This window comes from Hemicordylus capensis, chromosome 1 (genome assembly GCF_027244095.1).
Source record: "Hemicordylus capensis ecotype Gifberg chromosome 1, rHemCap1.1.pri, whole genome shotgun sequence".
In the NCBI taxonomy this organism is placed as follows: Eukaryota; Metazoa; Chordata; class Lepidosauria; order Squamata; family Cordylidae; genus Hemicordylus; species Hemicordylus capensis.
In genome coordinates, this window is record NC_069657.1 from 408,805,340 (window position 1) to 408,823,913 (window position 18,574).

The following is an 18,574-nucleotide window of genomic DNA, read 5'->3' on the forward strand; positions in this document are numbered from 1 at the left end:
AAACACACAACCAAATTAAGAATTTTAATTTTTCCTTTTTCAGCATGGATTTTTTCAGTCTTGCCACATACTAATTTTTTTCCCTCCCCCTTAAAAACAAAGATTTTCAAGATTGAGCGTGAAGGAGAGAGTCAGCGTTATAAACCCTTCAAAGAGCTACACAATCGCCAGTTGCTCTGGCATGGTTCTCGCACTACCAATTTTGCGGGTATATTCTCACAGGGTCTCCGAATAGCTCCACCTGAAGCTCCTGTGGTATGTAGAATATTATTTTGCAAACTAACTACACATAACAATTGTTTTCTGTCCTCTGCTACCCTGGAATTCTTGGTCTGCAGTTCCATCAGTAGAAAGAAACTAATTGTCTAGCCAGCTAAGTATTGGTAAGGTACGATTTTGGATTCATTTTAAAATGTTGTTCAGGTTGCCCAGGAAAAAAACCAGTCCATTTATTCAAGATGTAAATTAATTTTTAAGTTAAATATAGTAATATGTGGGACTTCTTTTACTAATGCGAGGACTCAAACTGTAGCATGTCTATATTTTTTTAAGTAGAGTGAGAATTAGTTCTGTGGTTAGAACTGCAACAGGGTGATCACAATGTGTTTGCCAAGCCTGCTCTTTCCCTTACATTCAGAACCCTGTTCTCTTCCCAGCCCCCTAAATTCTACTGTCTGGGAACATAAACCCGTCATCATAGCAATGTGCAGTACATTCTACCCCACAAGTCATGAACATTTGGAGGGTGTTGTCTGTAGGCTTACAAAGTTGCAAGGGACCGAAAGGCCATCTCATCCAGCCTGCAGCTGTGAGTGCTGTCTGTCCCATGGATCAGCTTGTGCAATTTAGATTGCAGCACATCACAAGTAGAAATGCAATTCACTGCAGAAAGTTGCAGCTTACTGAGTTAAGCAAGCTGGGCCACATGACATAGCAAAAGAAAAAGCAGTACAGAACTAGTACCCAATGTGACTTGGAAGAAAACTCTTTCCTAGCCTCCAGTGTGGCGGTTGGTTATACTCCCAAAGAGACCAGTCCCTCTTACAGCATAACTCGCTGTTAAGCTGCAGTTGTTATTTTCCTTCTAGACTGGCTACATGTTTGGCAAAGGTATCTATTTTGCGGACATGGTGTCCAAGAGCGCCAACTACTGTCACACCTCACAGACTGACTCAGTAGGCCTGATCTTGCTGGGAGAAGTTGCCCTTGGAAATATGTGAGTAATGTATTGAGAATGGCTTTGTCCGTTTATAACAGTAACCCCTAATTTTGGATCTGATAATGGTGGGCTCTAGTCAGTGTTCTCTCTAATTTTTTTCATCTGTGTGTGGAATCAGTTTTGTTCTGGGCAGCAGTATCAAGGCAGTGTGTGCGCACATGCATCCAGAGTGGGGCCTTCCTGATTCAACCTGAGCGGGATCTAAAATTAATTGAATGGACATCAAATAACTTGTGAGCACAGGCCTTAGAGGGAACACTGGCTCTAGTGCATGGAAACTTAGGCTAAAATAAACATACTAGACTCTTCATTGTTTTCCCTGATTTCAAAATGTCTTACTCAAAGCTTGGAGCTGATTCTCTCTCTCTCTCTCTCTCTCTCTCTCTCTTTATATTTATTTATTTATTTATTTATATCTATCTATCTATCTATCTATCTATCTATCTATCTATCTATCTATCTATCTATATCTATATCTCCTGTATCTCTAATGGATTATTTGAGAAGTAAAAGTTGTTCTTTGGCAAAAATATTGTCTTTTTTGCACAATACTTGCTACACTTCAAGACAATTTTGATTGCGTTCCTTTTGGGATAGGCATTTGTCTTCTCACTCTTTGTATAGCACCATGCACAAAGATAATGCTATATAAATGATGGTGATAGTACCCTTTAAAGCAAGCAATCTGATGTGGCAAAACAAAATTATTTCATTCAGCCAAGCACTGTTAACTTGCTTGCCAGCTGTAATTTTAAACCAGTATTCTCCTCAGTGGTACCCTTTTCTTTCAACTTTTCTATTGATGTGTACTGCTCTAAATCATCTCTCTGATAGGTATGAACTGAAGAATGCTTCACACATCACCAAGGTGCCGAAAGGAAAACATAGTGTCAAAGGTAACACTTATTGGAAATGCTCCTACTGAGTTGCTCTTCAAGAGAACATGAAGCACATTTGGCATAGTAATCAAGGCTGGTCCTATGCCTTCTGGTAAATTCTCTAAAATGGGGGGCAGGGGAGGCTAGTCCTCTAAGTCCGGGGCAGAGGGCTGCTCTAACCACCAACCCCAATTGGTAGACAAGCTCTCACTGGGGAAAATGGCACTCAGTGATTCGAGGTCGATTCAAGGATTTTGCTATTCAAGTACAAATCGAACCGCAGAATCCAATATGTGCACATCTCTAGTAGGCAACCTTGGCTCTTCAGCTATCGTTGAACTACAACTCCCAACATCCCCAGACACAATAAACTGTGGCTGGGAATGATGGGTGTTGTAGTTTGACAGCAGCTGGAGAGCCAAGGTTGCCTACTGCTGGTCTATACTGATCAGCAGTGGATCTCCAGAATTTGACGGGGTCTTCTCCAACCTTACCTGACGATGCCAGGTATAAAACCTAGGATCTTCTGCATTCAAGGCATGTGTTCTTCCACTGAGCTTGTAGCCCCATCCTCAAATGGAAAAGTAATACATCAAAGCCAGTCTAGCACACTGCATAGCACAACCTAGCCTGTCTGTTGATAAAATGACGTAGCAAGCCATTAACCTCTTGGGATAGAGTAGGGCAAGCAAGAAATTAAAAATTGAACCAAAGGAATATTGGATAGACTATATATTAATTTTTTTTAAAATCTGTTAAGTGTTGCTGTGCAATAATGTTTTCTGATCTAGAAAAAGATTAGAAATTTGTGCTGAGCCAGTTTGATTAGCACTTAAAATGTTGGCCATGTTCTTCATTGTAAGGCCCAGGGGCCAATGACAGCCCCAGTCGGCCCTAAGTGTGGTTGCCTGACTAGTTGTTTATTTGGCCTGTGTGTAGTTTCGGCCACAGCTGAATAAGCTACACACTCCCCTGGCATCATGAGGAGGTGACAATTTCCACTGTGCACAGGTGTGCTTTGCCCAGCGCTTGGGGGGTGGCTCTTTTAAGGGAAACGGAGCCCTTTTGAGCCCCTGCACTATATTGGAAGATGTGCACAAAGTTCTGGGAAATGTAGCCTTTCCCAGTGCTTTCTCCCTAGATCTCTTGAGAGAAGGCTTCATCTTAAAGGGTCCTCCTAGCACCGAGAAAAGCGCAGTGTGGTTCAGAGGGGGAAATGGCTCTTACACCGAAGGCTATTTGTCAAAGTGCCCCCCCCCCATTTGAAAAATAATGAAGATCACGGGCTTGATCTGTAGCCAAGTGGCTTCCACAATAGCAGGAAAGTTCTTTTCTAATGTTTATGGTATTTTGCAAGTCTGTCCTAGGTTTTTTTTTTTTTAAGGAATAAGCAAATAGAAACTGACAAAGGTTCTAGTGGCGATAGAATAAATTCCTGTTGTAAAATCTTGGTGGGTAAGAATATACAGTGGTCCCTCTACTTACGAAATTAATCCGTTCCGAATGCACATTTGTAAGTCGAAAAGTTCGTAAGTCGAAAAGCGGTTTCCCATAGGAATGCATTGGGAACGGATTAATGCGTTCCGGAGCCTAGAAAAAAGACCCAGACCCCCAGTAAGGCTTGCAAACTGCACAGGAACATTTCTTTTCAAGAATAAACAGGCAGTAAACAGGCAGGCAAGTCAAGGAAACCACATGTAAAATTCTTAAGTCGAGGAAACCCCATCTAAAAATTTGTAAGTCGAAAAAACCGCATCTAAAACCGGATCTAAAACTGCCGTTTGTAACTCGAAAAATACTTATGTCGAGTAGTTCGTAAGTCGAGGGACCACTGTAGTGCCTTTACCAATGCCTTTGCTATTCACTAGAATAATGCATATGTCAAAAAAAATTACATATCTATTTTTGATGCTGTAGGAATGAATGAAAGGTTGTCATGATTAATCTGAGACCCTCAAAGGACTTTCAATACAAAGGTGCATTTGTCAACTTGAATTGTTTTTTGTTGCTTCTCCCATATAGGCTTGGGCAAAACAGCACCAGATCCTTCTGCCACCATATCTCTAGATGGTGTAGATGTTCCTCTGGGCACTGGAATACCTTCAGGGGTTAGCAATACCTGTCTTCTGTATAACGAGTATCCTTTGAACCACATTTTTCTAAGGGATTTATGTTCCATAATTGCTGCCAATGAGCAGAGCTTGTTTACATCCAAGCTGCTGATCGCTCGTTATTTTAAAAGGCCTTTACCAGTTTGAGCTTTTATATGAAGAGTTTATTGGCAGTTTGGAAAGCTTGGAGCGAATGACCTTGGCTTCCTCAGCTGTTACAAAGGAAATTGGGAGCGGGGGCACCTTCCACATTTGCCCTCGATGAAAATCTGTTCTCAACAGGGCTTTAATTATAAAGCAGGTATACAGTTGGGGCAGGGGCCAGTAAAGCATGCACGGGTGCGCGCACTCACACATTGGTTGATGTCCGCTAATGAATGCATGTGTTCAGTTAATTTTAGATCCTGCTCAGGTTGAATCGGGAAGGCCTCCCACTGAATGCATGTGCATGCACACTGCCTTGATACTGCTGCCTAGAACAAAACTCATTCCGCACACAGATTTTAAAAATTTAGAGAGAACACTGGCAGGGGCATAAGGAGCTTGGCTGCAGCCGGAGGACAGCTTCCTCCAGTGCCCCCCCCCCACACACACCCCTTAGGCTTTATCATTGTGCATGTGCCTCAAGCCACGCCCCTTGTGTCTGTCGTCAGATGCAAGGGTGGGGCCAAGACCTGGCAGAGGGTCCATTCAGACCCTCTCCCATCCCTTCCCAGTAAGCGTTTCCTTGAAACAATGGCTGGCTGGGCTTTTCCCCCACCAGCACAGCCAGCATTTCAGTGAAACACTGGCTGAGAAGCAGAGGGGTGTGCCTCATGCTCCCATCCAGAGAGCACTTTGTTCGCCAGCTGGGTACAGAAGGGGGTGCCCTGGCCGCGGGGGAGCCTTGGCAGCTTCCTCCGACCCTGGCAGCCAGAGAGGGACAGTGCCCCCCCCACCTTTGCTCCATGGTCCCAACACCCCTGAGTTGGGGGCAAAGGGAAGACTTCTAGGCCCATCATAGACTATTAGAGCTGGAAAGGACTTGGAGGTCTTTCAGTCTATTCTCCTGTGCAGTGCAGAGTCTCTCCTCCCAACACAGGTGCCACCTGACTTTGAGGAGTAGCTGAACTGCTGCTTATGTACTATAATAACTTAGTGGTAGTGGTGCTTTTTATTTTTATTTGTATGTGAGGTTGCTTTTTAGTCTGTGCAAGATTCTTGATTGTGCACTCTGCAGGGGAAATAATTTAAATTAAATTAAAAAATAAAACTTGAACCCAAGAATGGGGCAGGAATACCTATCAGAAATTCTTGCTGGATTCTAGAAGGGTGTGGCCTGTGTGTATACCTATACATGTATTTGACTGCACTTGAGAACAGAGGAAAGCGGCAATTACAGGTAAACAGTTCTGGTTTTTCACCTTGTTGCTGGAAACACTTAACATCTACACTGTTAATATTTTTTGCAAACCCTTTTAAATGCAAACCCTTTCCTTAACTCATTGTCTTCCTCAGATATATTGTTTATGATGTTGCTCAGGTAAATCTGAAATACTTGCTGAAGCTGAAGTTTAACTATAAAACATCCCTTTGGTGAACAACAACTAGAAGACTTGTTAAAGAGTGAATAGTGCAAATTTTTGAAATGCCCAAGCATGAACTTCCATTACTGAAAAAGCAGAAATAACTTGCAGGGCTTTGCTGAATCTAAGCTTAGTCAATCACCTTAGTAAGGCTTTGTTTGTTTTTGTTTTTAACACATGTGCAAGAGCACATGAAATTTAATACTATGAGAAGCTTCTCCTCTTTGGCCCCTTGTCTCTTAACTGACAGATCCAAAAAGAAAAAAACCTTGTGATTTTAGCCTTTTGTAAGTGAGGCGAGGAGCAGAAACATAGAACTGTTTACAAACATTTCAGTTTAAAAAATTTCTCTAGCTTCTATTATGAATAAATGTTTAAATGTGTTTATTTTGAAGTAAAAATAAAAGCTAATTTCATACTAAACCTTTACTTTTATATTAAACTTTAATTGCTTTCTGTGGAATTCTGTGATCTTGGGACAATAGGTGGTCAACACAGCAGGGCTAATGCCTATGTAACAGTTGTGACCCTGTGCTCAAGCAGCAGCGACATTAGCATGACCATGTCAGCACACTCGCATATGTCCTTTGGCAACTATGCCACCCATCAAATTGGAATGATGTGCACAAACACACAGACTCCTCTGGCAATGCATACGACATACAGCAGCAACCAAGTGACCTCCATGACATGACCCAGTCCAGAATGCACTTTCCTTCCACACGCCACTCATAACTGGGCAGTCAAAAAGATCAAAGCACCTCTCCCTACCCAAGTGGCCATGTGCTCTGAGTAGTAGGCCAGCAGTGAGAACCCACCAGCTTTAAAGGGTTCAAGTTCGACTGTGCAGATGATGCCTCTGCAGGGAAATACGTCTTATGTCTTGATGACATCTATTACAGCTGTAAACCACCTTGAGATGTTTGGATGAAAGTTGGTATATTAACATAAATATTAATCCCATTTCCTTCTGTTGTCCCATCACAGAGCTGTTGCAAGGGTATAACAAATATGAGTGGTGGTCCCCTACCCTGCCAGTCCTCATAAGAAAAGCCCTGCTGGTTCAGGCCCAAGGCCCATCTTCACACAGTGGCCCACCAGATGCCTCTGGGAAGCCCACAGTTAAGAACTGAGGGCATGCCCTCTCTCCTGCTGTTGCTCCCCTACAACTGGTATTTAGAGACATCTTGCCTCTGAGGCTGGAGGTGGCCTATAGCCCTCAGATTAGTAGCTAATGATAGACCTGTCCTCCAGGAGTTTATCTAAACCCTTCTTTAAGCCGTCCAGGCTGCTGGCTATCACCACATCTTGTGGCAGAGAATTCCATAGGCTGAGGAGAGGAGAGCTGGTCTTGTGGTAGCAAGCATGACCTCTCCCCTTAGTTAAGCAGGGTCCACCATGGTTGCATGTGAATGGGAGGCTTGATGTGTGAGTACTTTAAGATATTCCCCTCAGGGGATGGAGCCGCTCTGGAAAGAGCAGGTTTCAAGTTCTCTCCCTGGCTTCTCCAAGGTAGGGCTCTGAGAGATTCCTGCCTGCAACCTTGGAGAAGCCGCTGCCAGTCTGTGTAGACAATACTGAGCTACATAGACCAATGGTCTGACTCAGTATATGGCAGCTTCCTATGTTCCTAAGATGTGACAGAGAATTCCAGCCACAGCGGAAAACTTATATTGAAGATCATCAAGGATGCTAGTCTTTTAAGAACATAAGAACAGTGCCCCCGGTTCTACTGTTATGGGAGAGGGAGAATAATTTCTCTCTATCCACTTTCTGCACACTATGCATGATTTTATAGACCTCTATCATGTCTCCCCGCAGTCGTCTTTTCTAAACTAAAAAGCCCCAGGTGTTGTAGTCTTGCCTCATAAGAAAGGTGCTTGGTTGCTCTCTTCTGCAACTTTTCCAATTCTACAATGTCCTTTTTTTCGATGTGGTGACCAGAATTGTACGCACTACTCCAAGTGTGGTTGCACCATAGTTTTGTATAAGGGCATTATAATATTAGCCATTTTATTTTCAGTCCCATTCCTAATGATCCCTAGTATGGAATTGGCCTTTTCACAGCTGCCGCACATCGAGTCAACAGTTTCAACGAGCTGTCCACCACAACCCCAAGATCCCTCTAATGGTCAGTCACCGACAGCTCAGATCCCATCAGCATATACTTAAAGTTGGGGTTTTTCATTCCAATGTGCATCACTTCACACTTGCCAACATTGAACCGCATTTGCCACTTTGTCGTCGACTCCCCCAGTTTGGAGAGATCCTTTTGGAGCTCCTCACAATCCATTTTGGATTTTACTACCCGAAAGAGTTTGGTATCATCTGCAAATTTGGCCACCTTGCTGCTTACCCCTGCTTCTAGATCATTTATGAATAAATTAAAAAGCACCAGTCCTAGTACAGATCCCTGGGGGACCCCACTTCTTACTTCCCTCCATTGTGAAAACACTATACCTAGCCTCTGTTTCCTGTCTATCAACCAGTTAGCAATCCACACATGTACTTGTCCCCTTATCCCATGACCGCTTAGTTTCCTCAGGAGTCTGTGATGGGGAACTTTGTCAAAAGCTTTTTGGAAGTCCAGGTATGCTATGTCAACTGGATCACCTTGATCCACATACTTGTTGACACTCTCAAAGAACTCCAAAAGGTTGGTAAGGCAAGATTTACCTTTGTGGAAGCCATGCTGGTTCATTCTCAGCAGGGCCTGTTATTCTATGTGCTTTACAGTTTTATCCTTGAGGATGCTTTCCATCAATTTGCCTGGAACAACGTTAGGCTAGCCAGCCTGTAATTTCCCGGATTGCCCCTGGATCCCTTTTTGAAAATCGGTGTTACATTTGCTACTCTCCAGTCCTCTGGTACAGAGCTTATTTCAGGGATAAGTGCTATATTTTAGCAAGGAGGTCAGCAATTTCACATTTGAGTTCTTTGAGGACTCTTGGATGGATGTCCTCTGGCCCTAGTGATTTGTTAGTTTTCAGTTTTTCCAGAAAGTTTAGAACATCATCTCTTGTCACTTCTGTCTGACTCAGTTCTTTAGCCTCCATCCCTAAAAAGCCTGGTTCAGGAACAGGTATATGCTCAGTATCCTCTACTGTGAAGACGGACACAAAAAACTCATTTTGCTTCTCTGCAACCTCCATATCCTCCTTAATAATCCCTTTCACTCCCTCATTGTCTAATGGTCCAACCGTTTCCCTGGCAGGTTTCCTGCTTCTGATGTATTTAAAGAAGTTTTTGTTATTCCCCTTCATCCTTTTGGCTAAATGTTCCTCAAACTCTCTTTTTGCCTCCCTTATGGTCACCTTGCATTTATTTTGCCAGAGTTTGTTTTTCTTTTTGTTCTCTTCATTTGGACAGGCCTTCCAATTTTGGAAGGAAATCTTCCCTTTTATGGCTTCCTTGCAAAGTAGGACCCCTCTGTAGGGCCCCTCTGGCTGAAACTGCTGCATAACAGTTTTCCCTTCCCATTGTATCTCCATGCTGAGTATAGATGTTACATTTCTGTCTGTCGTGCCCTTGGAAAAATACAGGAGAATTGGGGCAATCCTACAGAAGCACAGCTGGCCTCACACTGGTTCACTGTTGCTGTAGGGTTCTGTGTTGCAAGATTACCTGTGTGGAGACCAGAGGAACATGGAAGGTGGCAGCAACTACCAGTGACTAGATGCACATTGGGAGTTGGTGAGTGAGTAACAGAGAGGGTGCTATTGCTCTTCCATTCCACCTGCCTTAGCCTTGCTCCTCACTGGCTGTTCCCACATACACTGAAGAGCTCACCAGTTGTGATGGGATACTCATTCACTCATCCACTAGGGCAGGGATTCTCAACGTTGGGTCCTGAGATGTAATTAGACTTCAACTCCCGTAATCCCCAAACAAAGGCCACTGGGGCTGGGGATTATGGGAGTTCATCCAATAATATCTGGGGACCCGATGTTGAGAATCCCTGCACTAGGGAGTTTCATGAGAACTCTGCTGTTTCTGTTATCTACTCCATGTGCCCTACTTTATATTTCACAAGTCAAAACACATCTGTGCATTTGGGCAGCACTGGTGAGGATGGCCTGAACAAGCAGAAGATTCCAGTTTAGGCCAGCGTCTCCCAGTTTCCCCCCACATTCCGGCAGAGTCTTGCTAGCATGAATTACACCTGCAGCAGCTTCCTACCAGTGCCAAGGTACCTTCCACTCTTCTGAAATTTATTTCTGCCTGTATAATGTTGTGTTCTGCCAGCACACAAGCCTTTTGGAAAGTTATTTGATACTAGCTTAACCAGCACAGAGTATCTGTGTGCTAGTACTTGATTGCTCCCCTCACCCCCTGCCACAGCTGTCCTCACCTCAAAGATCTCTCCACCCTCACCTGAGCCGCACTCCTGCTCCTCCGCACCCCTCTTGGTCGTGATTGTAGCATTGCTGGTGCCTATTGGCCAAGCTGTAGCCCCCTATCCCCAGAGACTGCCCCGCTCCTGCTCCTCCCCACATGAGCAGCAGGAGCAGTAGCAACAGTGGTTGACTGGGCCCTTCCTCGCTGCCACCATCACCATGGCCACTCAATCTCCTCAGACCACTGATGGGCCCAGGCCCATCCCTTGCCTCCCTCCGCCAATGGCCTTGGTAGCCCCAAACAGCAAGAGTCGTTGACTGGACCCTTCCTTGCCACCAATAGGCGCCACCATGGCCGCTCGTTCCCCTCAGGCCTCTGACAGGCTTGGGCCCATCCCTCGCCCTTCCTTCTTTCTCTCGTCCCCTCCCTTTCTTTTTCTCTCTTTCTCACTCCTCCACTCACTCTCCTCCCTCATTTTTCTTTCCCCCCTCTCTCTCCCCCCTCCCCCCACTTCCTGAGTTAAAATCTTGTTCATCTTGTTTTCTCATCTAATTCACACAATGGCAGCCTCCTTCTCCTGAAGGGGCTCTTTCCTCCTTCACGACCCCACAGACCCCTGCCCACTATCATTTTAGATTCCTCTCCTCTACAGTCAAGAATATCTTCCGACCAGTAACAGTTGCATTCCAACTGACCTTAACCATCACAGACTCCTCCCCCCTATCTGCATATGGAATTCCCACTGCCCAATCAGGTGCTTCTGTTTGTGAACTCTTGCGAGAGCTGCCACACACAGGATTAGCCATGGGTATGCCTTGGAGAATTAAATATATAGAAGATCTTGATCAGTAGGATAAGGATTGCTCTACTTGATGGTCTTCTCATCTGTATCTTTAAATAAATGCTGTTCTACACTTGTCATCATTGTTTGTTTGTTTGATTGATTGATTTTTAGACCTCCCTTACAAAATAGCTCAGGGCGGCTCACAAACAATTTAAAACAATTTAAAAGCACTGGAAGGCCAGGCCGAACAGGTAGGTCTTTAGGGCTCTCCTAAATTCCAATAAAGAATTCAAATTACGGATGTCTGCAGGGAGCACATTCCACAGTCCAAGAGCGGCTACAGAGAAGGCCCGCCTCTGGGTCGCCACCAAATGAGCTGGTGGCAACTGGAGCCGGACCTCCTCAGGTGATCTTAGCATAACCTAAGTGTTCCTTATGCCAAGGCTCAGCAGTAAAGTGGTCAACAGGGTCAGGGAGAACCAAATTCAAATCCTAAGCCATGGAGCTTGTTTATCACTGAACAAGACTGGTGACCCTGGACCATTCTTCAACCCTCGCAGAAATGTTGTGAAGATTAAATGGGCAGGTACACTGAGGGAAATAAGTATTTGATACCCTGCTGATTTTGTCCGTTTGCCCTCTGACACAGAAATGACCAGGCTATAATTGGAATGGTAGGTTCCAAACAAACCCTCAAAAGCCCAGTGCCCAAAAGTCAGCGATGGATTTGCATTGTAGTGAGGGAAATAAGTATTCGATCCCTTCACAAAATATGTCTTAGTACTTGGTGGCAAAACCCTTGTTGGCAATCACAGAGGTCAGACGTTTCTTGTAGTTGGCCACCAGGTTTGCACACAACCCAGGAGGGATGTTGTCCCACTCCTCTTTGCAGATCCTCTCCAAGTCAGAAAGGTTTCGAGGCTGATGTTTGGCAACCCGAACCTTCAGCTCCCTCCACAGATTTTCTATGGGATTAAGGTCTGGAGACTGGCTGGGCCACTCCAGGACCTTCATGTGCTTCTTCTTGAGCCACTCCTTTGTTGCCTTGGCTGTGTGTTTTGGGTCATTGTCATGCTGGAATACCCATCCACAACCCATTCTCAATGCCCTGGCTGAGGGAAGGAGGTGCTCACCCAAGATCTGACGGTACATGGTCCCGTCCATCGTCCCTTCGATGCGGTGAAGGTGTCCTGTCCCCTTAGCAGAAAAACACCCCCAAAGCATAATGTGTCCACCTCCATGTTTGACGGTGGGGATGGTGTTCTTGGGCTCATAGGCAGCATTCCTCCTCCTCCACACACGGCGAGTTGAGTTGATGCCAAAGAGCTCGATTTTGGTCTCATCTGACCACAACACTTTCGCCCAGTTCTTCTCTGGATCATTCAGATGTGCATTGGCAAACTGCAGATGGGCCTGTACATGTGCTGCCTTGAGCAGGAGGACCTTGCGGGCACTGCAAGATTTCAGTCCTTCACGGCGTAGTTTTCTTGGTGATTGTTTTCTTGGTGACTATGGTTCCAGCTGCCCTGAGATCATTGACAAGTTCCCCCCGTGTAGTTCTGGGCTGCTTTGTCACCGTTCTCATGATCATTGCAACTCCACGAGGTGAGATCTTGCATGGAGCCCCAGACCGAGGGAGATTGACAGTTATTTTGTGTTTCTTCCATTTGTGAGTTATCATGCCAACTGTAGTCACCTTCTCACCAAGCTGTTTGGCGATAGTCTTGTAGCCCAGTCCAGCTTTGTGCAGGTCTACAACCTTGTCCCTGACATCCTTCGACAGCTCTTTGGTCTTGGGCATGGTGGTGAGTTTGGAAGCTGAGTGATTGCTTGCTTCTATGGACAGGTGTCTTTTATACAGGTACTGTAACAAACTGGGATTAGGAGCACTCCCTTACAGAGGGTGTTCCTCATCTCAGCTCGTTACCTGCATATAGTGAAAAGACACCTGGGAGCCTGAAATCTTGCTGGTTGATAGGGGATCGAATACTTATTTCCCTCACTACAATGCAAATGCGTCGCTGACTTTTGGGCACTGGGCTTTTGAGGGTTTGTTTGTTGTTATTCTGTCTTTCACAGCTACAATAAACCTACCATTCCAATTATAGCCTGGTCATTTCTGTGTCAGAGGGCAAACGGACAAAATCAGCAGGAGATCAAATACTTATTTCCCTCACTGTACAGAAGGGCAGGCTAACCTGACAAATCAAGAAAATGCTTTTTAGCCACCCCAAATCTACGTAACTGGGCAAAAAGGTACCTTTCAAAGTGGTGGCTTGTTTTTAGCAGGGGGGCAGCAACTGTCCCTATACCAGGTTTGTATAAGGGGATGGACAATAGTGGAAACCATAAAGTTAAAGCTCCTGGCTTAATCTATGCCATGTCAACAATAAAGGCATTCTACTCACTCACAGCTTAGTGCATCCATGCTTCTCTTGGGCTTCCACATCTAACCCCTTTCCTCAGCAAGTTGAGGACAAGACTGAAGCTGCTAGAATCAGTGCTGTTGTATCAATGTTTAGTAAGATATTTGCTTGCATATTCTAAATAAGGATGTGCACAAACCGAGGTTTGTGCACTGATTTGGCACCAAACTGGTTCAGCACTGCAGGGAGAGGAGCAGAATAAAAGGAGAGCAGGTCCTTACCTGTTCTCTGCCACTGCATGCAGCTTCCTGCAGCAGTGGCACTTGTCCCAAGAACCCATGCACAGTGCCAGCATGCACATGGCATCTGCGCATACATTGGCACCATTTGCATGGTCAGCAACACCATGCTGACTATGCAAACAGTGCCTGCGTGGAAGCCATGTGCATGCTGGCACCATCTGTGGGTTCTTGGGACAAGTGTCACCGCAGCAAGGAGCTGAATGAGGTGGCAAAGAGCAGGTAAGGATCTGCTCTCCTTCTATTTAAAGGCACTGCTTTCCTTTCCTGCCGAACCAGTTCAATGCCAAACTACTGCACGGACCTCATTTGTGCACATCCCTAATTCTAAATTTTTAATTCCGACAACCAACCTCTTGCAAAAGTTTAACAAAAAGCAAAACCACCAAAGTAACTACTCCGCTCAAATGAAAATTCTTCTGATGGTCAAAACTCCTCTTCCTTATTGCAGGCAGATTTATTTCCCTTTATGTAGCACAGGTTACTACCTTGAGAACCAGTTTCCATTTGAAGACACCATAGACAGAGCTGACACACTCCTACCCTCTGCTATTTAGAAGATTTAACCACCACTTTTTGTATATAAAAGCTTGTATAGCAAGAGAGCCAGCGTGGTGTAGTGGTTAGAGTGCTGGACTAGGACTGGGGAGACCCGAGTTCAAATCTCCATTCAGCCATGAAACGAGCTGGGTGACTCTGGGCCAGTCACATCTCTCTCAGCCTAACCTATTTCACAGGGTTGTTGTGAAAGAGAAACTTAAATATGTAGTACACCGCTCTGGGCTCCTTGGAGGAAGAGCGGGATATAAATGTAAAAATAATAATTAAAATAATATATGGTCGTATTCAAATGGAAATCAGATCTCAAGATTGTAACCCTATTTTTCAACTCCATAAAGTTGTGTCAACTCCTGGCAACCACAGAGCCATGTGGTTTTCTTTGGTAGAATACAGGAGGGGTTTACCACTTCCATCTCCCATGCAGTATGAAATGATGCCTTTCAGCACCTTTCTATATCACTGCTGCCCGATATAGGTGTTTCCCATAGTCTGGGAAACTATGCTGTCTGGGAAACATACCAGCAGGGATTTGAACCAGCAACCTCTTGCTCCCTAGGCAAGTTACTTTCCCACTGAGCATGTGAATAAATGTAACATGCATGTTTTCTAATCTCCAGTTTCTCTCAAATTTAGACAGCTCATACATATGACCAAGGAGGGTTTTTTCCATTATAAATTACATTACATTTCATTATAAAGTTTGTATTAACAGGGCAAATATAGATATCAAGAATAAATGTTTTTATGATACAATTGATAACATGCTGCTTTGGGACAATCTGCTGAAAAGCAGTATTTTTAAAATACTGTAAATGCATACAAACAGTTGCTTTATAATACAACAAGGATGGCAATCCTATACACACCTACCCAGAAGTAAACCCCATTTAATTTAATAGGACTTTAAAGTCTTACTGTTCATTGTTAATCTTCCCCATCCCTCTCCTTCCTGACAGGCAGGCATCCACAAATACACTTGCCAGTGACAAGTGTTCCCAGCCCTCCGTGAACAGGACACCTAGCATCACATAGATCTTCTCCCCAGTGGTCTCATTTCCAATGCCATTTCTGAGAAGGCAGAAACTGAAGAAATCCTTTCCGAGCAATAGGAGAGGGCTCCTGCTGCTCCTTACTCTCCTCATATCCCAGGAAAGGAGAGAAGACCTTGCTTTTGGGAATCAGAAAAGAAATGAATGTTTTGGGGGAGATCTAAGTGGGATATTTGTGGGAAATTAACTGAAGGATTTGATTTGAAGGAGATGTGTAGGAAATGAACTGACTTGCCTTGGTGGTGTGTTAACAGAAACAATTGTGGTACCAAAGGAGCAATTTGATCTTTTTAATGTAATATTACATTACATCTTCCTTCCATTCTGAAACTCAAGGCAGACTTCCCAGGCAGTCTCCCACCACGTACCAACTGAACTCAAACCGTCTCATCTCTAGCAATATTGCTGCATCTTGTGTCCTCAGATTGCAACCATGTCTAGTACTGTTTCTTGGGCAGGTTATGTGTCTGTGAGCCTCACTTGTTTATGTTCTGTGAAATAGAAATTAAACATGAGATCAAAGAGAGCAAAGGATCCAGCAGTCAAGAAATACGCCACGGACTAGCACTTGGTAGGGTTGCAATGAAGGCCGTAGAAAAGATATTTAGATGCCGCAAAGTGTACACCTACAAAGATTAGAATTGTTCGGACCATGGTTTCCACCGTGACACTCTATGGATGCGAAGGCTGGAGTTTGAAGAAGGAAGATAGAAAAAGCATTGACGCTTTTGAAATTTGGTGCTGGAGAAGACTTTTGAGGATACCATGGACAGCCAGGAAAACAAACAAATGGATTATGGAACAGATCAATCCAGAATTTTCACTTGAGGCACAAATGACCAGGCTCAAACTATCATACTTTGGACACATTGTTTGAAAACCCAGCTCCCTTCAGTAGTCCATAATGCTGGGGAAAGTTGAAGGAAAGAGAAGAAGAGGAAAATTTGAAGGAAAGAGAAGAGGAAGACCAGCAGCAAGGTGGATGGACTCAATTACATAAGAACATAAGAACAGCCCTGATGGATCAGGCCCAAGGCCCATCTAGTCCAGCATCCTGTTTCGCACAGTGGCCCACCAGATGTCACTGGAAGCCACAGGCAGGAGTTGAGGGCATGCCCTCTTTCCTGCTGTTACTCCCCTGAAACTGGTACTCAGAGGCATCCTGCCTTTGAGGCTGGAGGTGGCCCACAGCCCTCCAACTGGTAGCCATTGATAGACCTCTCCTCCATGAAGTCATCCAAACCCCTTTTAAAGCCATCCAGGCTGTTGGCTGTCACCACATCCTGTGGCAGAGAGTTCCACAAGTGGATTATGCATTGTGTGAAAAAGTACTTTCGTTTGTTGGTCCTAGACCTCCTGGCAATCAATTCCATGGAGTGACCCCTGGTTCTAGTATTGTGTGAGAGGGAAAAGAATTGCTCTCTCTCCACTTTCTCCGCACCATGCATGATTTTATAGACTTCTATCATGTCTCCCCGCAGTGGTCTTTTTTTCTAAACTAAAAAGCCCCAGGTGTTGTAGTCTTGCCTCATAAGAAAGGTGCTACAACATCAATGAATGCACCACTGAGAGACCTTAAAGGCCAAAGTTGAAGACAGATCATCCTGGAGAGAATCTATGTGGTCGTTAAGAGTGGACACTGACTTGACAGCACTTAATCATCAATCAATCAAAGATAGTGGTTTGGGGCAGGGTCGTAGCTAGGGGAGAGGAGGTCTGTGTTTCCCCCTCTCCTTGGCAGCCCCTCAGAGTGAGGGAGATAATGAAGAAAATAGGGAGGAGTGGAGCTAGGGGGCCTGGGTTTTTTGAATCCAACACTCAAATATAGCTACACCCCTGATTTGGTGGCTCAGGCCCTTAATCCACCTTGTGTTCAATCTGCAGCCTTTGGAAAGTCACTTGTGTCTTATCAAATTCAGCACTGTTTACCACAGAAACAAGCCATATGCTTCTTAAGAAACCTACAAGTGGGGCATGGGGAGAACAGCATCCTCCCCAGTCGTTCATCTGCAGTGTGATGAGATTCATGCTTCACACGGTATTGGCAACTAAATTGATTTATTGCAGCTCTCTGGAAATTCTCTAAACACAGGCCTGCAGCAAGGGTTTCTGCAGGCTGGTCTGCTGTTATGGGGACAGTACACAATGATAAACCCCTCCTGTATTCTACCAAAGACAAACACAGGGCTCTGTAGTTGTCAGGAGTCACCACTGAATCGATGGCACACTTTACCTTTACACTTAATTTGCTATGCCTAAATACAAAATGCTCAGTATTTGATCCTCAGATTGCAGGGAGCCCATGCGTGGGTTCTGTAGAATTGTATAAGCCCTGCCTGTGTGCATGAAAGAGAGAAGGCTATGTGAGACTTTTTGATGTCATGTTCTTTCTCTTTAGAACAGCTAGATGTTTTTCTAGGAAGTCTTCGACATCCTTGATCATATCACACATATGAGACGATGTGTGGACTACCAGGGTCAACTGCAGTGAACAGCTTGTCAAGAGTGGGAGGAATAATTTCCCCCTACTTTGTTTTTAGGGGCAGCTGTTACCAATTAATACACCTTAAGAGTACAATGGTAAATATTCCTCCTAACTGGGCAAAGAGGCAGCTTTCAAAGAGGTGGCCCTCTTATATTTAGCAGGCAGAGCAGAGAGCAGTTGTCCCCATTTGACCCACCCCAGCCGCACAGCGTCTTCCCAGCGGCTGTTTACTGGTGTCTCCCTAGTCTTTCTGTTTGGATTGCAAGCTTGAAACAGGGAAGATCTTGTTTCGTGTGTAACCCTCCTTGAGGACTTTTCTTCTTCTTTTAGTCCAAAAGCCGTCTATTAGTTATAAAGGACTCACTGGCACTTACTTCCGAGGAATCATGCTCAGGATCGCGCTACAACATGCTTAGTATTCCTAACCAGTATTATTGGGGTGGGGTGGCGGGGAGGGGAGTAGATATTCCCAGTATTTCCTATGCATGTTTATATGAATGATTCGGGGCTGTTAATCAGCACTTAATCCAAATTAAGAATGACATAGGAGGATGAATGGCAGAAAGGGAGGCAGACTGGAGGGCGGGAGAAGAATCTGCAAAGACCCAAGAAGGGTGATTATGAAGTACACAAAAGTTGCCCCGGAGGGGATCCCTTACGACCCCACACCAAACCGCCCAACTGCGAGGCAGAGTTCAACAGACAGATAGGCACAGACAATCCGGTTGCTTCCCTTGTTTCCGCAACAGCAGCCCAAGTCAAGGATGTCCGCGATTGCCACAGCCTGCCGGGGGAAGCCGCTCGCCCAGGCACGCCGCTGTAGCCGGCCGCCAGCTCCCCCCAGCCCCCCTGCGGGAAAGGAACCAGAGCAGCAGCAGCAGCGCCAACAGTTCAGCCCCAATGCTCCTCACCCCGCTGA

At 45.0% G+C, this 18,574-nt stretch overlaps 1 protein-coding gene across 1 annotated transcript in view; it reads left to right on the top strand.

Moving 5' to 3' along the window:
* PARP1 (poly(ADP-ribose) polymerase 1) overlaps positions 1–6,196 on the top strand; it is a 72,389-nt gene extending 66,193 nt beyond the window's left edge. The window contains exons 19-23 of the mRNA XM_053307209.1: positions 103–255; positions 1,089–1,216; positions 2,054–2,115; positions 4,120–4,234; positions 5,706–6,196. Coding sequence (XP_053163184.1) covers positions 103–255; positions 1,089–1,216; positions 2,054–2,115; positions 4,120–4,234; positions 5,706–5,787 — 540 coding nt within the window. The 3' untranslated portion in view covers positions 5,788–6,196. The remainder of the gene's footprint in view (positions 1–102; positions 256–1,088; positions 1,217–2,053; positions 2,116–4,119; positions 4,235–5,705) is intronic.
* Positions 6,197–18,574: the final 12,378 nt, after the last annotated feature.